The following is a 26156-nucleotide window of genomic DNA, read 5'->3' on the forward strand; positions in this document are numbered from 1 at the left end:
TATGAAAAGTCTTCTCATGCAAAGGTAGGTTTTTGTTATGCTAAAAAAAACATTTTTTCATACAAGCGTTAGTATATCTCTCAGCCCCTTTACCAGGTACTATTCTGGGAAGAGTAAAGGTCTGATGTTCTGAGCTCGCAAAAGTTCGTCACGGTGAACGTTCCACCTTTTAAAGTAGTTTAAGCCTCGGAGAACCTAAGATGTGAGCATTTCCGGGGAAATACTTTAGGGAGCAGGCCAGAATTTTCATAAGTAGCTAAACCTAATGAATGAGTAATTCATAAGCATTGTTCAGCTTTTGATAACACAGCAAAATATATGTGGAATGAGGTGGTAAGACTTTGTTTTCTCATAAGGGTTTTATAGGGGTGATTTGTGTCATCCAGGATTTTCTGGAGTTTGGCAATGGCCTGGTCCTGAGGGAACCAGTTTAAAGAGGTTAGATACTAAGAAATTATTGTGACTTTAAAACTTTAGCTTGAGTGGGAAGTCTAAAATGTGGAATCTGCATAGGAAATGTCCAAAATTGACACAGGAGGAGGTTATGCAAATGTAAAATTTATTAAGGGACATGAGTATGTAGTTGTGTACAGTATTTTTGGTTCTATAAAGTTATAGTTTTTGGAAGACAAGTAATGGCACAGTTTTGATAAGCAGCAGTGAAAGAAATCAATTTATTTTTTATTTAAATCTATTGTTTACATCATTAAAAAAATCAGTGGATTGAATATATCATCTTACTCTTGAATTGATAAGAGCTACATGCATAATTGACAAAGCTTATTATAGATATATTCAGTGTAATGAAGACTGTGGTTCACTTGGTGTAAGAGCTGAGAATTTCATAGCTTATTGTGAATTGAAGTATATTTTATAATGTTCTTTGGGCATTGGCCCTTTTTATTAGTGAGCTCGTGTTTTAAAACTAAAGATATATTTACATTGTTGTTACTATATTACATGAAAAGGTAAATGCTTATCACTTGGAAAGATTTGTTTTTAGATGTACAATATATGTACTGTAGTAGCATTTCTGTTTTATTTATTTAATATTAAGGTTTTGTTGCATTTTTATGATATAGTAATAGTGTAATTTTAATTGCCATTTACAGATCTGATATAAGCTCAGTGATGTCACGACACCGCTCAGAATCTCTAGCTTCCTTGGAATACTATCGCACAGATAATGCATTACAAGTAAGTTGTATTGAGAGGTAAGTATTGGGTATGAATACTAATATATATCATAGTGTGCATATTGCAATACACCCCCTGAACACCTGAACTAGCCCTGGTCACTTACCAGCCCGAACCATCATTTATTAAAATTTTACCAAATCTTTGGTTAAAATAAACGATCAGTGTTGCCAATCTCCTGGCAAACACCCTCGTTACCTAGTTTACCAGCCCACCGCTAGTAGCCCTGCCTCACGGGCCGGTCACACCTGCCCTCTTCCACGTCAATCAACTTATCGTTCGCGGTGGAGTACAGATGTATCCACAGCGAACTCCGTTTTTGGTCTTGCCCGGCCTTCATTTGCACCTTGATTTGATTGATTTTGGTGACGAATTACGCATCCCTTTGGATTACGGTTGGATTGCTCTTAATACCTTGTCATTAGGAGACTGTCTTCAAACTATGTTGACATTTAATATAGTCAATGAGGTATCTATCTTGGGGCATATAATCAGATGTCAGTATATAAGGAATTTGTATGTATGACGTCTTCATACGTTTAACAGATTATTGCCGTCAGTATTTACATTGAGCTTATGTCAATTACAGTTACAAATTATTACCAGTCGTATTATCAAATTACAATGACAACTGAAATTAATATTAGGCCTAATAAAGTTAATTTAATTACCTTTAAATAAAATTATTTTATTACTTTTCAATTAAATTCATTACACTAGCTTGTCGTCAAACAGCACTATTGTAAGGAGGTGTGGTTTAGACAGACAAGGATGCCGGTTAGTCTATTTTTTTTTTTTCTCCTTGGCTTCAGATTCAACCATATCACTTGGTCTCGGCTAATGTTTTTGTCCTTAGTTAGCATATTAATGAATATCTGGATACTTAACTTATGTAACGAAGTCATACTGTTCGTCTTACGATGTAATTTAAGACCAAAATTTGACTGATACGTCTCATTGGAAGCTAGTTTTTCCCTCGGGTTAGATGGCGTTAAATTTAGGATTCCGTTCGTTTTCACGGATCGTTTTCATAGGTATTACGAACTTTACACTTTATATACGTTATTAATCCTTTGTCTGTGTGAAAACAACAGTAATGAGCTCTTTCATGCTATTAGTTTCTTTACCACGGCTGCGTTGGAATTCATACAAAAGCTCGGGACTTCTGTCCAGGTTGCTGATGAACGTAATTTTGCTTATTAGCTTCAGCTGCTATCGATTCGATTACTGTCACACGCTGATCAATACAATAAAGTGATGTTGTTATAGGAGTCGATCGCATTAGCAACAAGTTCTCGTTTGGTTGTTCATAGCTGTACGGAGTTATACGAGTATTATCGTTAAGATAATACCCTTTTAACTTGCTGCAATTGCGGAGGTGGAGATATTAGACGTCGTAATTTCTCTCTCTCTCTCTCTCTCGATCTCTCTCTCTCTCTCTCTCTCTCTCTCTCTCTCTCTCTCTCTCTCTCTCTCTCTCTTTTCCCTGATTTTATCTCTCTCTCTTTTCCCTGATTTTATCTCTCTCTCTTTTCCCTGATTTTATATTCTCTCTTTATCCTAGACGATTGTGTTTCTCTCTCTCTCTCTCTCTCTCTCTCTCTCTCTCTCTCTCTCATCTCTCTCTCTCTCTCTCTCTCCTCTCTCTCACTTTCTTTTATGATTCATATTCTCTCCATATTCTCTCATCCTATTTTCCACGCTCTCCTAACACTGGACTCAGTGCAACAGAGGTTTTTCTTCCTTTCACACCTTTTCAAACTTTCTCAATTTCCCTTCAGCGCTGACTGACCTCATAGGTCCCAATACTCCGGCCTTTGGCCTAAATTCTATTTTTAAACCCAACAATCTTGCTGTCTGAGTTAGTATTAGAGTAGGGAGCGACTATTAGGAATATGTATAAGGTATTCATGATATGATTATTCACAAGAGGATTTTAGTATTAGGACAGATAGGAAAGAACATGTCTAGGTCTATCTGAGGGTATTCTTTCAAGTGCCAACCAGGCAGAGTAACAGACAGGCAGGTACAACAACTACAAGAGGACATCACTACGATCGACGACACCGTCGCAGACACGCACCGATGGACATGGTTTGTCTCCTCCGTACATGAGATGGCCTAAGGCCACATGGGAGGTCTTCAGTTGGAACCTCCATACATGAGAGGCCGAGAGCCACATGGAGGTCTTCAGATTCCCTCCATACATGAGAGGCCGAGAGCCACATGGGAGTCTTCCAGATTCCCTCATACATTTGGAGAGGCCGAGAGCCACATGGGAGGTCTTCAGTTTTTTCCTCTACTCAGGTGAGGCACATAGCCAGCTGAGAGGAAAGGCAGGTTTGTATCCCTTCCGCACTCAATGAGTTTTGACCTTAGGGTAGAGGTGCAGGGAGTTTTTTCCCTCCACATATGGCAGGCCTAGAAGGCCACACATCGGGAGATTAGCTTGGAACGAGTGACAAATGAACTTGAGACTGACTCGCGTACTCAATTATATTGACTGACAACTAGTACGTGGAGGGCCGGCAGATTTGATTCCCCCACCTCCAAATTAATGTTGTTAATCGGGCTAGTTCAAAAGGTTTCAGGTGTTCCGGGTGTATTGCAATATGAAGTTTTTATTGTAAAACTAATATTGTAATACCTACCTGAACACCTGAATGATTCCCACCCTCCTCCCCTCTCATACAGAGTTATTGAGTTATGATTGACGTGAGAGGGCAGGTGTGACCGGCCCGTGAGGCAGGGCTACTAGCGGTGGGCTGGTAACTAGGTAACGAGGGTGTTTTGCCAGGAGATTTGGCAACACTGATCGTTATTTTTATTTTAACCAAAGAATTTGGTAAAATTTTAATAAATGATGGTTCGGGCTGGTAAGTGACCAGGGCTAGTTCAGGTGTTCAGGTAGGTATTACAATATTAGTTTTACAATAAAAACTTCATTTCTATCTCCATACATCTAATAATTTGTACTTAAAAAAAAAAGGCTGGCAAGTAGAGTTCCTTATTTGATTTGAGTTGAAACAATTCTTATTTAATTTGTATACAAGCACTGGCTATGGTTTCACAAAGTGTTATGCTTCAGAGTACAGTGATTTGTCTTTAGTTCTGGTGACTAATATAAAAGGATTTGTCTAGGGACAATATCACAAAGTGCTGTTTTGAGATGTTGATAAACATTGCCTTATCACAATGGTTACATTGCTTAAAGTGGTAAGACTTCATTTTGTACTTTCAGTTGTTTTGATTACAAGAAAACTTCCAAAGCCTGGCTCTCAGAAGCATTGCTTTTGAGTCTGAATTTTGTAGTCTTATTAAATAAAAAGCCTTGTGAGTTGGGGACTGTTTTTGTGAGGTATATAAAAACTCACTTGCTCTAAACTACAGGTAACTGCGAGAGAGGGATTGCAGTCGCAACATATCCCAGTTACTGGTCGGAGCGTCCGGCAATCAAGGCGCCTGCCCTTCTGGTTATGGTTTGCAATTGCCAAGTGTTTGGGCATCAAACTCAATGTTAATGATCGGCTTATTGTTGCTACTGTGTTGTACACTCTCACATTTTTAACTGCAATAGGTAAGATAAGCAGTGTTTTGACTATTATTTGTTTGCTGTTGGAATTTAATCATTTTGTGTTTTGTGAATGAATAAAAGTTTACAGTAACTATTGACAGTCTATACATATGTATGTATGTATGTATGAATGACTATACATTCTCAAATATTTAGTAACAAATGCCCTATAATATGAAGTTGACTTGCCCTTGAAATAACTACGTATCACGCAAGGAAAATTATATATGACAATATATGTTTTGGTTGGGGTACAGTTCACCGTACTTTATATCTCGTCCTATACTTATGTATGCTGAGATTTTATTAATTGTATAAGCCACTTAATCAGACTACTTTTTCAGGATATGTTCTGTGCAATTCGTGGTTTACGTGTTATGATATTGCAAGTGATTATACTAAGACAACTATTGTCGATGGGACAGTTGGCATCTTCTTTTCAATCCTCTTTGTGTCTCTGGGCTTATATGCAAATAAGCTTGCATACAGGTAGGAATTGTGATGAAATGTTTCACTCTAAACATTTAGTAGTTGATTGCTTTGTGAGCAGTTTGTTATTAAAAAATTAGATAAATTTATTTTATCTACAGACACAGCCTAGAATAGCCTCCTTCTTCGTCCATAAGAGTGTACAGTAGTACCTCGTATTTCGAACTTAATCCGTCCCAGAAGGCTGTTCGAAGTACGATTTGTTCGAATTATGAAACAAATATCCCTATAAGAAATAAAGGGAATCAGGATAATTCGTTCCAGCCAACCCAAAAAGTCCCCCTTTTCACATTTTTTCTATTATTAATGTGTCCAAAAGTTAAATTGAGTGTAAAGTAATGAAACAGTACGCTATATGAAGTAAAATTTTCTAAATTTTATTTTTTCTGTGTACGATTTACGAACTGTTTGGTAAATATGGCGCTGGCTGGCTGGGGGATGGAGGGAGGAGAGACGGAAACCCTTTTGAGCAAACCGAATTGATTGCAGTATGCAAAGGTTGATAACAAAATACATTTTTATTGTAGTGTCTTACCGAACAATTATAGAGCCGTGATTTTCCACGAGCGGCAGGATACTAAATTCAAATTTAGCGCGTCGCGTCGCCAACACTGGTGGTGATGACGTCATCTCCCTCCACAACTCGCGGGAGAACCAGGTACAACTGCCAGGTGAATCCAATTCTTTTCCTGCCGGCGTCCGGTGAACATCGGTGGTCGTGCGGTTGGATGACTTTGCTTCGCTTTTTTCTTGTGAAATTGATCTTCGGAATTGGTGAAGTACTCTTTTTTGGCGTTGTTGTTATTTTGCTTTTTATTTAGGCGTTGCCATGTCGGATTCTAGTCCGTCGGGAGTTAGGTTTTGCATCTCAGGATGTAAAACTAGATTATCCAAGTTAGAATATGATTCTCACACTAAATGTGTAAGTGTAGGGGACAGGTTTGTTCAGCAGATCGAACATGTAACGAGTGTAGTGATTGGACTGATTCTCAATGGAAGTTTTTTAGTTCATACTCGGAGAAATTAGCTAAAGACAGAATTAGAAAGCAGCGCTTAGGGAAAGTAGACTTAGCTCCGCTTCGTCTTGCGATGCTTCTGTTCTTCTGTTCTCCTCAAATTGTTATGTCTCCTTTAACTACACCTCCTATTCCTCCTACTAATCCCGCTCTCGGCTTCCCGTGTAGTTTCTTCCGACACCATTGCCAGTCTGGAATCGAGGCTAGTATCAGAAATTTTCGGTACTAGCGAATACGGTTTGCAACTTGGTAATTCAGTTAAGACGTTTTTGGAGAAAGCGGCTTCAGGTAAGAGTGTAGTTGAGGGTGCGTCTGTCTGTCCTGACACGTCTCCTAGACAAAGGTCACTGTCCACAGCTCCCCCGCACCGGGAGAAGACATACCGGAAGTCCAAGGGAGTCGATCGGGATTTGCCCACAGACAGGCGCCTCTCTTGTTGAGCCTGTTGCGCCTCAACAGGGCTCGGTTAAGCGTTGGAAAGGTGTTTGCGGTCAGACGCCTTTCGAATGATTCAAGCGATTCGTCTCCGGTCGCGCGGCGCTCTTGGCGAGATTCGCCCGTTTCGCGTCCCTTAAAGAGGCGTTCAGGCGCCGATTCTTCGCCTCCTCCAGTCAAGCGGTATAAGGAGACTGAGAGTAGGGTTGCGCGCGCCATTAGCGGCGTCGTTCGCGCCTCAATCTGTGCCTTTTTCGGCTCCATCTACTAGTAGAGATTGTGGTTTTAGCGCTGTAGCTAGCAGTTCTAAGGGTGTTTTCTTTAGGCGCTTTTTCGTCTGTTACGCCTGATGCGTCGCCTGTTTCGCCTCGATTTCGCGGCTCCGAGCGAGGCGCAAGTAGTTTTCCGCCTCCTGCTGAAACATTTAGGCTCTTCCAAGCCTACGTTAACTGTTTTTGATTCGTCTCTGGCGCCTTTGCGCAAGCAGTTAGAGATGTTAACCAACTGGATGAATGAGTCCAAGGGTGGTTCGAAACCTTCAGATCCGGTTGTAGTTCCGTCTACTTCTTCGGCGGTATCGAGAATGAAGAAGAATAGAGGAGGAGGATTCACATCACCTCTCGTGTTATTCACGTCTCCTTAGATTCTTCTGGTATCTTATCCAGATTATTTTGAGGAAAGCGGCCCCGCGCTCCCAACTTCGACTTTTTTGATGAGAGGAAAACTTCAGACCCTCTCCTCCCAAAACTTGTTCTATCTAAAGCGTTAGACATTCGTTGAAAGAGACGGAAAAATGGATGTCTATGAAAAGAGACTTAGGGAAGGCTCTTTTTGCTTACCCTCCCTCTAAGTTGCTTCGTAAGTAGGGTATAGGTTTTATGTAACTGGGGAAGCTCCTTCTCTGGGAGTTTCTGCCTCCTCCCAGGGAGACTTCTCCAGTTTAATCGACTCCTCTAGAAGTCTGCTTTCGCCGCAGCGATAAAGTTTTCTTTTACAGCGCCTGAGTTGGACCACGTTGTAAAGAATCAATTTAAACTTTTGGAAGTCTTTAGCTTCCTTGATTGGACTATTGGCGCTTTAGCGGCCAAGATCGAAGACTGTCCTTCTCTTTCTCAGGAGTTAGCGGAGGATTGGATTGGTGTTCTGTCCTGTGCGGACAATCCATTAGGGATGGATGTGATGAGTTAGCTTCACTCATCGCCTTGGTACACTTAAGAAAAGGCAACTTTGGTGCTCCTTTGCTTCTAAAAGGGTTACGTCCCAACAGAAAGTCTGCTCTCTTGTTTGCTCCTTTTTGTGAAAGATAACCTCTTTCCAGACGATGTAGTGTTGTCAATTTCGTCTGCGCTAGATAAGAAATCTACTTCGGATTTACTGGCACAGTCTACTAAGAGACCTAAAGCTCCTGTGGAGACTGTTCCTTTCGGTTTCTCCTCTGACCCCAAGCGCCTTTTCGAGGGAGAAAACCCAAGCGCTTCTTTCGGCCGAAGTCGAATTTGCGACCTCAGTCTAAGGCCTCGGCCAAGGTTAACAAACCTTCCAAATGAAAGCTCGGTTCTTCATGCACCAGTGGGAGCCAGGCTGGCGCTGTTTTGGGAGGAATGGGAAAACAGAGGAGCAGAAGCCTGGGTAGTGCAAGTACTCAAGTTTTTCGGCTATCGTATTCCTCTCGTTTCACCTCCCTCGCTCTCACCTGTGCCAATTCCAGGTTCCAGGCATACTCTCCGGGCTCAGACAAATTTCTGGCGCTAGCCGCAGAAGTGGAAGCGCTTGTTCTCAAAGAAGCGAGTAGAACAGATAGAAGGGGATTTTCCTCCAGGCTTTTACAATCGCCTTTTTGTAGTTCCCAAGTCATCATGGGGGCTGGAGGCCGGTTTTGGATGTGAGCGCCCTGAACTTGCATGTCCAGAAAACAAAATTTCATATGGAGACCACTCGGTCGGTTTCTGGAGTCCATCAGACAGGGGATTGGATGGTCTCTCTGGACATGCAAGACGCTTATTTTCACATTCCGATACATCGCGAATCTCGGAAGTACCTGAGTTCATGTTTCGAAGGCAAGGTGTTTCAGTTTCGGGCGCTTTGCTTCGGACTAGCAACCGCTCCTCAAGTTTTCACCAGGGTTCTAATCCCCGATAGGAAGCTGGCTGCCACATATTAGGAGTAAGAATCTCCTCTATCTGGACGATTGGCTTCTCCGGTCGGAATCAGAGAGTCGGTGCATGAAGGACCTTGAACAACTCTGGATCTTGCCAGAAAGTTAGGAATTCTGGTCAACAAACAGAAGTCCCAGTTGGTTCCATCTCAGAGCATCCTTTATTTGGGGATGATTCTGAATGCTCAAGTTTTTCGGGCTTTTCTGTCCCGAGAGGGTTCAGGCTGTCCTGGAGACAGTTCAGGAGTTCTTGGACAAAAAGGTAAGTTCTGCCAAATCAGTGGATGAGGCTCCTGGGCAAATTGACGTCAGTGGAGAAATTTGTGACGTTGGGAAGACTGCACATGAGACCTCTGCAGTTTTTCCTGAGAGCCTCTTGGTGCGGAAGACACAACCAGACTCGATTACCTTCCTGTCACAGATCAAATAAAAGAGGACCTAAGGTGGTGGCTCTCTCGAGCAAGGTTGGAAGAAGGGTTAGATTTACGACCCATCCTCCCGAACCTACAGTTCTTTTCCGACGCATCGAACACAGGTTGGGGAGCCCACTGGGAAATCACGGACTTCAGGAGCTTGGTCGGAGAAGGAGAAGAAGTTCCACATAAATGTAAAGGAACTGTTAGCAATTTTCTTGGGCTCAGACAGTTTCGGAGCTTAGTAGAAGGTCGAGTAGTGGCAGTGCATTCCGACAACTCCACGGCTCTCTCGTACGTGCGGAAACAGGGGGGACTCAGTCTTCTCTCTGTACGAAGTAGCCAAGGATCTCCTCCTGTGGTCAAACGAAGCGAAGGTTCAGCTAGTCCCGAGATTTGTTCCGGGAAAGATGAACGTCCTGGCGGACGAGTTTAAGTCGTCAACAGCAAGTGTTTACCTCTGGATGGATGTGGACTTTGGACAACAAGATTTGTCAGAAACTTTGGCGCCTTTTGGGGACGACCGTCAATAGACCTGTCGCGACATCAAGGAACAACCGTCTTCCTCTCTTTTGTTCGCCAGTCCCAGATCCTCTAGCTTGGTCGGTGGACGCAATGCTGTTGGATTGGTCGGGTCTGGAAGCTTATGCATTCCCTCCGTTCGGTCTAATAAGAGAGGTGCTGAACAAGTTCATGTCGCCACAAGCAAGTAACGCTAACGTTTAATCGCTCCCTTTTGGCCCAGGAAAGAGGTTCCCGGACCTTCTCCAGTTGTTAGTAGAACTTCCCCAGACTTCTTCCTCCAGAGAAGTGGCTTCTCAAACAACCTCACTTCAAGAGGTTCCACCAAAACTTGTCCGCTCTAGCTCTGACAGGGTTCAGACTGTCCGGAATCTTGTCAGAGCGAAAGGATTTTCAAGAAGAGCTGCAGAAGCTATCGCTCGTTGTAGGAGAGAGTCTTCTAACAAACTCTATCAAGGGAAGTGGAGAATCTTCAGAGAGTGGTGTAGAAGTGCTAAAGTCTCTACTTCTGCGACCTCTTTAACAGAAATAGCAGATTTTCTTCTATTTCTTAGGAACTCTAAGAAACTGGCTCCTTCAAACGATCAGAGGATATTAGAGCCATGCTCTCTTCGGTTTTTCGACATCGAGGTTTGGATATTTCCTCCAATTCAGATCGTCGGACCTCATTAGGTCTTTCGAAACCACTAAGCTCCCGCAAGATACAGTGGCTTGGAACTAGATGTGGTGCTTAAGTTCCTCAGGGGCCACCGTTTGAGCCTTTGAAGTCGGTTCTCACTCAGGAACTTGACTAAGAAGGCACTCTTTCTTATTGCACTAGCTTCTGCTAAGCGTGTCAGCGAATTGCACGCTATAGACAAAAGAGTCGGTTTCTCTCAAGGCAATGCTGTATTTTCGGTATCTTTGACCTTTCTAGCCAAAAATGAGAATCCTTCTAATCCTTGGCGAGGAGTTTTGTGGTAAGGAACTTATCTGATTTGGTTGGACATGAGGAGGAGGAAAGGCTCTTATGTCCAGTCAGGGGCTATTAAGCAGTATCTGTTTGCCACTAAGGGTAATTAAGAGGACAATCTTCTAAGCTCTGGACCTCGGTTCAAAATCCCTCTCGTCCTCTTTCTAAGAATGCTATATCGTTCTTATTAGAGAGCTTATCAGGGAAGCTCACTCGCAGTCCGAGAACGACAATCTTTCCGTTCTGAGAGTTTAAAGCTCACGAGGTTAGAGCAGTGGCAACTTCTTAGCATTCAGAAAGAATTTATCTTTAGCTTCGATTCTTCAGAGCACGTTCTGGAGATCGAATTCGGTTTTTGCGAGTCATTATCTCAAAGAGATAGAAACGGTTTTCGAGAATTGTAAAACGTTAGGTCCGGTGGCGGTTTCTGGCATGGTGTTGGGAGAAACGGCACAGGGGTCGTCACCTCTATGCTAACTTTTCACCTTGAATAGGTTGTCGAGTTCAAGGGAAGCTGGGGGTACTGGGAGTACCTGGGATACTCACCATCTGTTAGGTCAGATTTTACAATGGTTGGGTATATGTGTTTTTAAAATCTGGTTGGTGACAAATGTTTTGTATGATTGAATTTCTGGTCTTAGCCCAGGGCAAGGGCAATCTTTGTTGTTACTATCCTCCGTCAGTCAGCCTTGACTCGCTTGAACTACGGAAGGATTCCACTCCTGTAGAGGCTAACTTTGTCAAATTCCAATTCCTCTACATTAGTAAGAAGAGCACCGACCAGAGGCAGTAACAGTCTGCTGTAGCTCTCTTACAAGGTAAGGTCAACAACACACCTTGAGTGTTTACTGGTATTGCAATAAATGTAACCATTTAAAAATACTAGTGGTCCACTGAATCCCACCTTCCATAAATGTGTAATCAGCTCTATAATTGTTCGGTAAGACACTACAATAAAAATGAAATTTTCATTATTAAAATGAAGTTTTATGTATACTTACCGAACAATTATGATTATACCCACCTCCTCCCTTAGGTGGACGGACGGGCAGAAAGAATTGGATTCACCTGGGCAGTTGTACCTGGTTCTCCCGCGAGTGGAGGAGATGACGTTCATCACCACCAGTGTTGGCGACGCCGACGCGCTAAATTTGAATTTAGTATCCTGCCGCTCGTGGAAATCACGGCTCTATAATTGTTCGGTAAGTATACAATAAAACTTCATTTTAATAATGAAAATTTCATTTTATTCACATTAGGTATACAAAGGAATGGATAGTGTGTGTGTGTCTGATTGTGTTTGATAGAGAGAGTAATCAGCGTGTTTGCACTTGGTTCTTAAGCGCACGAAATAGATTAATTATGCCACAATACATCAACTTACTGTTGGCAAACGGCAGATTTAAAACAAACATGAGGATTTTACAAACAAATAAGTAATAAGTCAAGAATGCAAAAATAAAAGTGATTTGGGCAGATCGAGTATAATTGAAAGAAGTGGGGGAATAATCATCCCAGATCAGCTAATAAGTCAATGGGAAGCAGAGCCGCTCTCTCTCTCTCTCTCTCTCTCTCTCTCTCTCTCTCTCTCTCTCTCTCTCTCTCTCTCTCTCTCTCTCTCTCTCTCTCTCAGCGTACCGAACACTGACTCGAGCAAGCGTTTTTTTTTCCGTGTTGCATTTGTTTTCATGTTTTATCATTATGTTAAATTTATTGTGAAATATAATTTTTTATGTGAATTGGTACTGCTTTTACGTACATACTATAGTAAAGATTCCACTGTCTCTTCTTCTCTCCTCAACAATACCATGACACCTGATAACTTAAAATCATTCATTCATTATTCCTAAAAAATATAAATGCTACCTCCCTCTACATCAAGTTAGCTGTGTATCACCGCAATGATGAATGATTTTTGTTAATCATTTGTGCTAAGTTTTATTGTGAAAAGCTTTGTTGTTTCATTTACTATTTTGTTAATATTGTTCAACCTTAGAGCGTGACGTCAACTCAACCGCGCCTTAGGCTACCACGAGGAAGGTCCTTTATTAATCCAATAGACAACAGCAAATACTATATGTGTTTGTGGATGCTCTACATCTAGTTAAGCTTTTTAGAAATAATTCTCTTGACCATGGATTCATATTGCCGGATGGTACAGTTGTCTCAAAGTGTTCCTTTACCCAGCCCCCTTCTGTTTCATGATAATGGTCTGGTAACACAGCAATGAAGCCTGTTTGCCTTGTAATGATGGATGTGAATGGTAGAGCTATTGAATGCCAATGTTCATATTTTCCAATCACTACTGTAGACAATATGTTAATCATATATGAATAATAGTTCACATTACCAGTGAACTGAGTCGATGTTAAACAAATAGAAAAATAGTATAGTAACAGAGCAATAAAAATAGTAATGGTAAAAATCATATTCAGTCCTTATTAACCATAATCATCAACCTTTGTTCCATTCAGGTGTGGCTGTGCAGGCGCTTGCTGGGATCCCACTTTTGTTCGTGGTTGATCATTATTAGGTGTCAATTTCAGAACGTTATTTGAATGGAAATACACTTTGGATTTACACAATCCATCTATAAAGTAATGAAATTATAAACCGCAAATACCAAGACCTATAAATATAATTCCATAAAGGCAATTATGATAGCCATTGACAGGTTACGATATGGAAGGGTTTGGGGAAAAATTATAGACCACCAGATGTATAAAGGAACTAATGTATCCAGTGTGTCACCCATACTTGTTTTTTATTCGAGTTACTTCTCACCAGAGTAGCCTAGATGGAATTTTCTCTGGCCGGTATTTAACTCGAGTCATCCGAGTAACAACACACCTTAACCACCCTGATGGTCCTTATATACCAACCCAAGAGTGGATAAAAAGGAATAGTTTGCTGTCGATATGAGTTTTCATTTCAGGCTTTTGTCTCGTGGGATTCATGATTGGATTTCTTGTCGCCTCAGTCTTGAATTTGTCGGCTATTTATGATCCCGTGGATTTGTCAGTTCAATGAATTCAAGATACATTTTGCTATTTTTGCGTCCTTGTCCATTAATTTATTTTTTATTTTTAATACAATTTTAATTGAAACTGAATTGAATTTGATTAGTTTTTTGTTTGTGAAAATGAGCACCAAACTAATCTTCATTTGGCTACATCCACTATAATTGTTATTCATTCTTTTTCATGTTTAACAAGCATTGTTCCTGATTCCAGTAATTGCAGCTTTGTATTATCCTGACCCTTCCCTGATTAGAGCATCAGTGTCGATTTTTGCTTTCCTTATCGTCAGGATCAAATTAAATGAGAGTCCGTTTAACCAACAGCTCCCCCACCCCCCATTACTAATTCTCCAGCCACCCAACCACCCCCCATCCCTTACCTATTCTCCAGTCCCACCCTCCCTCCATCCTCAGGTAGCCCTGCAACCTCACGAGATGTGGTGTGGAAAAATCAGTAATCCTAATATTTCAACGGCCACATGACACCATTTTTTCCCCTCTTTTACTAAGCTCTGGAACTGCAGTCTAATAAATTCTGTTTGCCTTTGCTTAAAGGTCAACCCTTGATATTCTAATATCTTGTTTCTTGTTCTTGATTTTTTTGGGAGGGGGTTTTGGTTTGGTCTTAGCACCTAACTCATTCATTCTCCTCATGATTAGAAAGCAGCAGTACTTAGGTCTAACAGAATTTAGTGTTGCCCTTGACGTGGTAGCCAAAAGGCTATACAAATGATTAACCTGTTATTTAATTTTCTGGGTAAATTTGATTTGACTGGCATTTCACCAACCTTAATTTTCTTTTTGAAGCAATGAAATCCATTACAATGTATTGTATATGTTTATAAGATGCAGATTAAGCTTTCTGACAGCTCAGGATATAGTTATGAGATGAAAATGTTTTTGAAAGTAAAGCAACAGGATGCACAAACTTTTTGTTCCTTCTTTTGGTGCTTTTCCTGTCAATCATGAACATCTTAAGCAGGTCAGCGCCAACCAAACCTACATATGAGAAGTGAAAGATGTTTTACATACACACACTGCAGTGAAGGTAGTGTAGAGACCATGAAGCTGGATTCTTCTGAGCTTAGCCTAGGCCTATGTCTGACATTGGAATACCATGACTGACATTGACATAATCTCTTTGTCTTCAGCCCTCGAAAATTTAGGCCGAGGCCACAATTTATATAATGTATGTCATTAGTTTCGATACTAAAAGGGCAGATTCTTCTGACCTTGGCCTAGGCCTACATCTTGAGCAGGGCATTCATCGAATGACTCATTAACTTAGTCAAGGGTTCTATGTCCTTGATGATTTAATCTGAAGCCGCAATATATTTGATGTGTTTTAATAGAGAAGTCTCCAGGTATATAGATAACTACTTACTGAAGAGCAAGCAGCATTGAAGTCTCCAGAAATATGGACAACCACTTAACCCTTATTAGACAGGTAAATATATCAATATGCAGCAAATCAAGCTGGGTAAACTTTGGGGTGGGCCAGTCTACGAAACAATACATCAATGGAAAGAGGCAGATATGCAGGAATATGGATAACTACTTACTGGGGAATAGCATTGAAGTCTCCATTAATATAGATAACTACTTACTGGAGAGCAGGATTGAAGTCTCCATGAATATAGATAACTACTTACTGGAGGCAGCATTGAAGTCTCTATGAATATAGATATCTACCTACTGGAGAGAACCATTGAAGTCTCCAGGAATATGGCTAACTACTTACTGGAGAGAAGCATTGAAGTCTCCAGGAATATGGATAACTACTTACTAGAGAGCTGCATTGAAATCTACATGAATGTAGATAGCTACTTACAGGAGAGAAGCATGGAAGTCTCCATTAATGTAGATAACTACTTACAAGAGAGAAGCATTGAAGTCTACATTAATGTAGATAACTACTTACAGGAGAGAAGCATTGAAGTCTACATTAATGTAGATAACTACTTACAGGAGAGAAGCATTGAAGTCCCCATGAATATGGATAACTACTTACTGGAGGCAGCATTGAAGTCTCCAGGGATGTAGATAATTACATACTGGAGGCAGCATAGGAGTCTCCACTAATATGGATAACTCCTTACTGGATGCAGCATTGGAGTCTCCAGGGATATAGAAAACTGCTGACTGGAGAGAAGCATTAAAGTCTCCAGGAATATGGATAACTACTTACTAGAGGAAGCATTGAAGCCTCTAGGAATATGGATAACTACTTACTGGGGGCAGCATTGAAGTCTCCAGGTCACAGATAACTACCTAGTGGAGGCAGCATTGAAGTGTCCAGGGATGTAGATAACTACTTACTGGAGGCAGCATTGGAGTCTCCAGGTCACAGAGAACTACTTAGTGGAGGCAGCATTGGAGTCTCCATGTCACAGATAACTACCTAGTGGAGGCAGCATTGAAGTGTCCAGGGATGTGGATAACTACTTATTGGAGGCCGCATTGGAGTCTCCACGTCACAGATAACTACTTAGTGGAGGCAGCATTGGAATCTCCTGGTCACAGATAACTACTTAGTGGAGGCAGCATTGGAATCTCCAGGTCACAGATAACTACTTAGTGGAGGCAGCATTGAAATCTCCAGGTCACAGATAACTACTTAGTGGAGGCAGCATTGGAATCTCCAGGTCACAGATAACTACTTAGTGGAGGCAGCATTGGAATCTCCACGTCACAGATAACCACTTAGTGGAGGCAGCATTGAAGTGTCCAGGGATGTAGATAACTACTTACTGGAGGCAGCATTGGAGTCTCCAGGTCACAGATAACCACTTAGTGGAGGCAGCATTGAAGTGTCCAGGGATGTAGATAACTACTTACTGGAGGCAGCATTGGAGTCTCCAGGTCACAGATAACTACTTAGTGGAGGCAGCATGAAGTGTCCAGGGATGTAGATAACAATACTTACTGGAGGCTGCATTGGAGTCTCCAGTCACAGATAAACCACTTAGTGGAGGCAGCATTGAAGTGTCCAGGGATGTTAGATAACTACTTACTGGAGGCAGCATTGGAGTCTCCAGGTCACAGATAACCACTTAGTGGAGGCAAGCATGAAGTGTCCAGGGATGTAGATAACTACTTACTGGAGGCAGCATTGGAGTCTGCAGGTCACAGATAACTACTTAGTGGAGGCAACATTGAAGTCTCCAGGGATGTATATAACTACTTACTGGAGGCAGCATTGGAGTCTCCAGGTCACAGATAACTACTTACTGGAGACAGCATTGAAGTGTCCAGGAATGTGGATAACTACTTACTGGAGGCAGCATTGAAGTCTCCAGGACACAGATAACTACTTACTGAAGGCAGCATTGAAGTCTCCAGAAAACAGATAACTACTTACTGGAGGCAGCATTGAAGTCTCCAGAACACAGATAACTACTTACTGGAGGCAGCATTGAAGTCTCCAGGGATGTAGATAACTACTTACTGGAGGCAGCATTGGAATCTCCAGGTCACAGATAACTACTTAGTGGAGGCAGCATTGGAATCTCCACGTCACAGATAACCACTTAGTGGAGGCAGCATTGAAGTGTCCAGGGATGTAGATAACTACTTACTGGAGGCAGCATTGGAGTCTCCAGGTCACAGATAACTACTTAGTGGAGGCAGCATTGAAGTCTCCAGGGATGTAGATAACTACTTACTGGAGGCAGCATTGGAGTCTCCAGGTCACAGATAACTACTTACTGGAGGCAGCATTGAAGTCTCCAATAACTACTTACTGGAGGCAGCATTGAAGTCTCCAGGTCACAGATAACTACTTACTGGAGGCAGCATTGGAGTCTCCAGGACACAGATAACTACTTACTGGAGGCAGCATTGAAGTCTCCAGGTCACAGATAACTACTTACTGGAGACAGCATTGAAGTCTCCAGGTCACAGATAACTACTTACTGGAGGCAGCATTGGAATCTCCAGGACACAGATAACTACTTACTGGAGGCAGCATTGGAATCTCCAGGACACAGATAACTACTTACTGGAGGCAGCATTGGAGTCTCCAGGGATGTAGATAACTACTTACTGGAGGCAGCATTGGAGTCTCCAGGTCACAGATAACTACTTACTGGAGGCAGCATTGGAGTCTCCAGGACACAGATAACTACTTACTGGAGGCACCATTGAAGTCTCCAGGACACAGATAACTACTTAGTGGAGGCAGCATTGAAGTCTCCAGGACACAGATAACTACTTACTGGAGGCAGCATTGAAGTCTCCAGGTCACAGATAACTACTTACTGGAGGCAGCATTGGAGTCTCCAGGGATGTAGATAACTACTTACTGGAGGCAGCATTGGAGTCTCCAGGGATGTAGATAACTACTTACTGGAGGCAGCATTGAAGTCTCCAGGTCACAGATAACTACTTACTGGAGGCAGCATTGAAGTCTCCAGGTCACAGATAACTACTTACTGGAGGCAGCATTGAAGTCTCCAGGTCACAGATAACTACTTACTGGAGGCAGCATTGGAGTCTCCAGGGATGTAGATAACTACTTACTGGAGGCAGCATGGAGTTCTCCAGGTCACAGATAACTACTTACTGGAGGCAGCATTGGAGTCTCCAGGTCACAGATAACTACTTACTGGAGGCAGCATTGGAGTCTCCAGGTCACAGATAACTATTACTGGAGGCAAACATTGGAGTAATCCAGGTCACAGTTAACTACTTACTGGAGCAGCATTGGAGTCTCCAGGTCACAGATAACTACTTACTGGAGGCAGCATTGGAGTCTCCAGGTCACAGATAACTACTTACTGGAGGCAGCATTGGAGTCTCCAGGTCACAGATAACTACTTACTGGAGGCAGCATTGGAGTCTCCAGGTCACAGATAACTACTTACTGAGGCAGCATTGGAGTCTCCAGGGATGTAGATAACTACTTACTGAGGCAGCATTGGAGTCTCCAGTCACAGATAACTACTTACTGGAGGCAGCATTGAGTCTGCAGGTCACAGATAACGATCACTGGAGGCAGCATTGAAGTCTGCAGGTCAGAGATAAGGTACTTAGTGGAGGTCAGCATTGGAGTCTCCAGGTCACAGATAACTACTTACTGGAGGCAGCATTGAAGTCTCCAGGTCACAGATAACTACTTACTGGAGGCAGCATTGGAGTCTCCAGGGATGTAGATAACTACTTACTGGAGGCAGCATTGGAGTTTCCAGGTCACAGATAACTTCTTACTGGAGGCAGCATTGGAGTCTCCAGGGATGTAGATAACTACTTACTGGAGGCAGCATTGGAGTCTCCAGGGATGTAGATAACTACTTACTGGAGGCAGCATTGGAGTCTCCAGGTCACAGATAACTACTTACTGGAGGCAGCATGAAGTTATGCAGGTCCAGAATAAATACTTACTGGAGGCAGCATTGGAGTCTCCAGGCACAGATAACTACTTACTGGAGGCAGCATTGAAGTCTCCAGGTACAGATAACTACTGGAGGCAGCATGAGTTCCAGGGATGTAGATAACTACTTATGGAGGCGCATTGGAGTCCAGGTCACAGATAAAACTACTTACTGGGAGGCAGCATTGGAGTCTCAGGGATGTAGACTACTTACTGGAGGCAGCATTGGAGGTCTCCAGGGTGTAGATAACTACTTACTGGAGGCAGCATTGGAGTCTGGCGTCACGATAGGACTTACTGAGGCAGCAGGAGTTTCCCAGGATGTAGATAAACTTACTGGGGCAGCATTGGGAGTCCTCCAGGGTAGATCTACTTACTGGCAGCATTGATCTGCAGGTCACACAGATACTACTACTGGAGGCAGCATTGAAGTCTCCAGGTCACAGATAACTACTTACGGAGTCAGCATTGGAAGTTCTCCAGGTCACAGATAACCACTTACTGGGGGAGCGCATTGAGTCTCAGGTGGGCCAGATAAAACTACTTACTGGGGGCAGCATTGAGTCTCCAGGTCACAGATAATACTTAGTGGAGGCAGCATTGAAGTCTCCAGGACACAGGTAGCTACTTACTGGAGGCAGCATTGAATCTGCAGGTCACCGATAACTAACTTACTGGAGGCCAAGCATTGAGTCTCCAGGGATGTAGATAACTACTTACTGGAGGCAGCATTGGAGTCTCCAGGTCCACAGATAAATTACTTACTGGAGGCAGCATGGGGTCTCCAGGTCACAGATAACTACTTACGTAGTCAGCATTGAAGTCTGCCAGGTCACAGATAATACTTATCTGAGGCAGCATTGAAGTTTGCAGGTCACAGATAACTACTTACTGGAGGCAGCATTGGAGTCTCCAGGGATGTAGATAACTACTTACTGAAGGCAGCATTGGAGTCTCCAGGGATGTAGATAACTACTTACTGGAGGCAGCATTGGAGTCTCCAGGGATGTAGATAACTACTTACTGGAGGCAGCATTGAAGTCTGCAGGTCACAGATACTACTTACTGGAGGCAGCATTGGAGTCTCCAGGTCACAGATAACTACTTACTGGAGTCAGCATTGGGGTCTCCAGGTCACAGATAACTACTTACGGGAGTCAGCATTGAAGTCTCCAGGTCACAGATAACTACTTAGTGGAGGCAGCATTGAAGTCTCCAGGTCACAGATAACTACTTACTGGGGGCAGCATTGAAGTCTCCAGGTCACAGATAACTACTTACTGGGGCAGCATTGAAGTCTCCAGGTCACAGATAACTACTTAGTGGAGGGACCATTGAAGTCTCCAGGTCACAGATGACCTGGAGACTTCAATGCTGCCTTCAGTAAGTAGTTATCTACATTTATGGAGGCTTCAATGATGCCTCCACTAAGTAGTTATCTACATTTGTGTAGACTTAATTTTTCTCTCTAGTAAGGTGTTATCCATATTCCTTGAGAGTGGGCCACAGTTAAGGCCTGAAAATACTTAAGTTTTAGTAAAATTCTGTTAATACTCACAAGTAAACAATTTATACTCAGTAATCTTGCAGATTTCTTTTTTCAATGTATGGAATTTTACAAGAATGGAAATTTGACAAAAAAAAAAAAAAAAAAAAAAAAAAGGCATAAAGCTTCAGTCAATCTGTATTGCTTGAGTCCTATAACAAAGACTAATACGAAATTATGTTTGTGAAAAACACTGAACATGATGTGAAAAACACTGAACATGACAATTATGTATTACTACATAGTTTTTAGATAGGTGCTATACATTCATTTATGAAACCAGCTGATTTTAATAAAGAAAACTCATAATTATATAATTACAAAAAGCTTGTATGTTTTACTTTTTGGCAATAATTATGACCAAGGACCAGCTCAAATGAGGGGAGAAATTTAGCCATTTAAGTTAAGTGTAAAGAAATAAAATCCAAACTGGTGAATACTGAAAGCAAAAGCAATTCAATCCAGCTCTTATTTCTATGTATCTGCCCATTTAAGGTGCATCTGGTTGCAAGGTCAGATTGCTAATTGTATACATATAAATATTCAGTATTAAAAGTGAAATATCTTACAAAGCACTTAATTACATTACACAGGGTAATTCCATTGTCAAGTGGGTCTTTAACAACCGATGAATTCTCGAACTACCACTATAGTTGTCAGGAACTCATATGAACCTCACTATTCTGCGAATGATCATCGTGGAGTTTACTTTCATAAAAGTGAAAATACAATTAATGATTTCTTCTTGATGTTTTGTTAGGTCACATGTGGAGGGAAATTTTAAATATTAAATGAGATATTTGAAACAGTTAGCTTGACTTCAATAACTTTTTTCACACCCTCACTAATATCGTTGTGTTGCCGTCCATGAAGACACTGCAATATTGGTGAAGGCGTGAAATTGACACTAAATAATGATCTACCATGGACAAAGTATGATCCCAGCAAATGCCTGCAGCAGCCACACCTGAATGGAACAAAGGTTGACGATTATGGTTAGTAAGCACTGAATATGATTTCCACCATTGCTATTTTTATTATTCTGTTATTATACGATTTTTCTATATATTTAATGACTTAATTCACTGGTAATGTAAGCTATTATTCTTATATCATTATCATTAACACATTGTCTACTGTAGTGATTAGAAAATATGAGCATTGGCATCCAATATCTCGACCATTCACGTCCATCGTTACAAACAGGCTTCATTGCTCTGTTACCAGACCATTTTCATGAAACGTAAGGGGATGGGGTAAAGGAGCACTTTAAGGCAACTGTGTGTAGTACATGCGCTCACAATGGTCCAGTTAGAGAGCTAATACAGAGGAATGAAGTGATGTTCGAACAGCTTATAAACTTTCTGAAAAACATATCAATGTTATTATAGGTATGCAACAAATGAAAGTTAAACTTGCCGTGCAACTGGTGCCCAAAAGTACTTATAAATCTGTTGATCACTTTGACAACCAAGGATATTTGAAGAGAAGGGCTGGAAAATTACAAGCCATTTCATTCAGCTTGTTGATAGTTTGATCCGTTTTATTCTTTACTGCCAACAGATAGAAAATCATCAAGAAATGCTTACGTGACTAAACCTGTAAATGCAAGACAAAATCTTTCAAGACATGAATAGAACTGCTTGAGAAATGAAGGTGAAGAAAAGTACAATGCTCTATCCTTTGTCTAACTTGCTGAAAATGGCAAAATAAAAACTTGGTATTACGTATACTCTAAATTACAGACTCAGTCTGGCGCTGGGTTGGGGCACTTTTTTGGTTGCAAAAGTCAAATGGGAGCATACAATCAGCACCCATCACCAGTTGCATTTAAACATCGTCTCAGAGCCCACCTTTTAGGAAAAGATAGCAGACTTGTAAGCTCAAAGAGCAACGTTTAAAACTGCAACAGTGAAAATGTAACATCCACCTCATTTTCCCACGTCCCTGACAAGCAAGATGCATCATTCGAAGACGGAGGAAATTTCCTTCAGAAAGAACCCAGCATATCAGCAATTTTAATTTGCTTACCAGTATTTAATAAGGATGATCAAAGTGATGACTTCAAAGACCAGGAAGTTGAAGAACAAACATGGGAAGATGCCATATGTTGGTGGGTTCATTGCTCGCAAGTTTCCACAACTGGAATATTTAGGAGAAAAAGTAACAAAGGAAGATGACACAAAGATTGGTGCCATAAGCTTTAGTGAAGGGAAACTAATGAAACCTAGTGTTTCTTGATATGTATGGATAAGATGTTTGATTCTCACCATGGGAGGAAAATGTTTCAACAGCCTTAAAAGGAGTGATAATTTAATTAGCGGATATAATTAGCAGTCACATCCAAATAACTTTAAAAGTCGAAATATTTTGTTCCATGCCATACAGTTTTTAGAATTCAAAATTTGAACAGACACATTAGTAGTTCCAGAAAAGTGGTGCATAGATTGAAAAAGTTAGCGACATATGTGCAAAATATGATTTTATGGAGATTGTTAAATATGTAATTTAGACATGTTTATATTATTGTTTAGAATGTTCTTTAGAATTCGCTCATGATTATTTAATATATTAATTTAATTATCGAATAGCTTAAAGTATTTAGAAAAATAAAAAAGAGAAAGTAAAGGCAGGATTGCTATTGGTTAAGGGGCCTGACTGCGGTTATTGTGACATCACGCACCTAGCCGTTTAATCCTGTACCCCAGTTTAAGCTGCGCATGACAAGACCTTATTTTCTCTAGACCTTGGTTCAACTAGACCGTCTCACTTGGCACACCAAGCACTGGCTCAATTAAGACTTTTTTTTCTGTATTGCATTTGATTGTTTTCATATTTTATCATTATGTTCAATTTATTGTGAATTGGTACTGCTTTTACGTACATATTATAGTAAAGATTTTACTGCTTCTTCTCTCCTCAACAATACCACGACGCACGATAACTTAAAATCATTCATTCATTATTCCTAAAAAATATAAACGCTACCTCCCTCTCTCTACCTCAAGTTAGCTGTGTATCACCGTAATGACGAATGATTTTGTTAATCATTTGTGCTAAATTTTACTGTGAACAATTTTTGTTCTTTCATTTACTATTTTGTTAATATTGTTCAACTAGACCGTCTCACTCGGCTCAATTAAACTTTTTTTTTTTTCATACTTTATCATTACGTTAAATTTATTGAGAAATTCCCTTTTAATGTGAATTGTTATTGCTTTTACATACATACAGTAATATTTTAACTCTCTTTTTTTCTCCTCAACATATCAACGCTCCCTCGTTCAGTCTTAAGTCAGCTGGGCGTGACGTCACCGCGGTTACATACGATTTTATACATCTTTTATGCTAAATGTTATATTAAATGTTTTATAATTTAATGTATTTTGTTGAATATTGTTATCATTAAACTATATATTGTAAATGAAAAAATAAATTAACACAGTTTAACTTGTAAGACCCAGTAGGCCGTATAATACAAGTACGTATAAACTAAAAAATCAGTCAGTTTGAAGTACGAGCATTTGTTTGACAAATGATACAAAATTTTCTTGAAAATTTTATTTGAGAAACAGAAAGTTTGACATATGAAACGTTTGACAAACGAGGTACCACTGTATTGTACGTACATCCATGTCCCAGCGAGTCCCTGGTTTTGAAAGCTCATTCTCTGCAAAAAAAAAAAAAAAAAAAAGTCCAGCTTACAAGGGATGTGAGATACACACACACCAAAAAAACATGCAGTATGAAATGAAACCACAAGCATCTCTGTGCTTATTGTAATGTAAGTTACAAAACACTGTGCAGTTATTTGCCCCACCCCCACCCCTATTTGGTACAGTACGGATTTGTACTGAAATTCATTTAATGCAGTGTGTTATTGTACCCAATACAGTAATGTTGTGTGACATATATATTTTTCAGTTTGTACATGTGTGCATATGTTTACATACACTTTGGCATGGTATTAAGGTAAACTACATACCTAGTGGCCATTTGCTTGCCTTTCTCTTCCTCTCATTAAATTTTTTTTATCAAGAGAGAGAGAGAGAGAGAGAGGAGGAGACGAGAGAGATGAGAAGAGAGAGAGAGAGAAAAAGGGGGGGGAAGGGGGAGGAGAGGAGGAGACGAGAACAAAAGCAAACGCACAGTAAGTGGTAGGTTACCTTAATGCGATGTACATGTGGTATAGAAGGAATTATATTTTATTTTTGTTTTATCATCTGATAGACTCTTCAGTCACAAGAAGTTCCTCAACATGTTGCGACTTCATTCTAAGACCATTTTAAAGATGAATGCTTCTGCTGTAGTGTTCTTTTTAATGTCCTTGTTTGCAGTAGTAAACAATGTTAGTGCATTCTCAAATTTCAAGGATAAAACATGTGAAACAGGTAAGTTGCATCAAAGTTAGTGGTAAATTTTAATATGAAATATTGTTGTAATAATGAATTCTATAAGTGCGTATAGGGTGGAAAGTCACATGAGCTATATGTAGTTGATAATTGTTAAAGTATTGTTTCATCAATGTTACCCAAATACTGTACGTATTAGCATTCATTCGGAAATAAATATTTGAAATTTTATGTAATTGGGTGTTTATATTAATTAAGCTCTCACACACTTGAATTTTCTGTATGTCTGTGATTGCAAACTACTGGTAGAGTCTCTTTTGAAGAAGTTTGCTATTGTGTGACTTTGGACTGCTGAAGAATATGTTTTTATTGTACCTGACATAGACTAAATATCTTTTTTATTTAGTTTCATTTTGTTTTTGGGGAGGAGTATTTTCCATTTATGTTATTTTATGTTAATCTTCTTGTTCTTTCTAAAGTTTCAGTTGAGGTTATAGTGTGCAAATTAAGGTACATTATGCGGGTAGTATATTCGGTTTTTGCTGTCATGTGGAATTCCTTAGTATCCTGTGTTGTTATCTCAGTGTGCAGAACGCATGTTATTGGTAAGTTCCCCTCGAGTTACGTGTTTTAAATGTTCATTCAAGAAATGAAAAGTTATCACAATAGTGATGTTTTCTTACATGGTTTCATCATCTGACCATCTCAGATGAATTGTCTTGCTTTCAGGAATTAGGAAATTCATGGAAGCTTTAGAGCAAGATGCGAGAATATATGAAGCCAAATACATGGGATTAACGCATCAAGCCAGCCTGCAAACACCAGTATTAGAAGGTAAGCCTCTTGTTACGTGTAATTTTATAAGATTCGAAGAATCTTGAGATCAGTGTTACGGAATACACATGCTGAATAATTTGGGCAGTTTGTCTTAGTAATCACCTGGCATTAGGTTTGGCGTTTGTGTACATGTAATTTGCTTCTCAGTCATATTTTACAAACAATGGTAACACTTATTTACGATTGGTTGTGCTTGGCGATAGCCCTGTTGAGACATTTGACTTGATGGTCTGTTTTGGCCTTATTACTGTTAATAACGAAGGTGCATAGGTGAAGGA

General features: G+C 40.7%; 1 protein-coding gene across 4 annotated transcripts in view; it reads left to right on the plus strand.

The window, feature by feature from the left end:
* Positions 1-26156, plus strand: part of LOC135197733 (uncharacterized) — a 47514-nt gene that overhangs the window by 9814 nt on the left and 11544 nt on the right. For all 4 annotated transcript variants that reach the window (XR_010310647.1, XM_064224786.1, XM_064224785.1 and 1 more), the window contains exons 2-7: positions 1113-1197; positions 4588-4774; positions 5116-5260; positions 24920-25080; positions 25521-25646; positions 25771-25875. Coding sequence is in view for 3 of the 4 variants with exons in the window: in XM_064224785.1 (XP_064080855.1) it covers positions 1113-1197; positions 4588-4774; positions 5116-5260; positions 24920-25080; positions 25521-25646; positions 25771-25875 (809 nt within the window). In the remaining variant the exon portion in view is untranslated. The remainder of the gene's footprint in view (positions 1-1112; positions 1198-4587; positions 4775-5115; positions 5261-24919; positions 25081-25520; positions 25647-25770; positions 25876-26156) is intronic.

The sequence above is a fragment of the Macrobrachium nipponense genome, chromosome 21 (genome assembly GCF_015104395.2).
Source record: "Macrobrachium nipponense isolate FS-2020 chromosome 21, ASM1510439v2, whole genome shotgun sequence".
NCBI classification, from domain to species: domain Eukaryota; kingdom Metazoa; phylum Arthropoda; class Malacostraca; order Decapoda; family Palaemonidae; genus Macrobrachium; species Macrobrachium nipponense.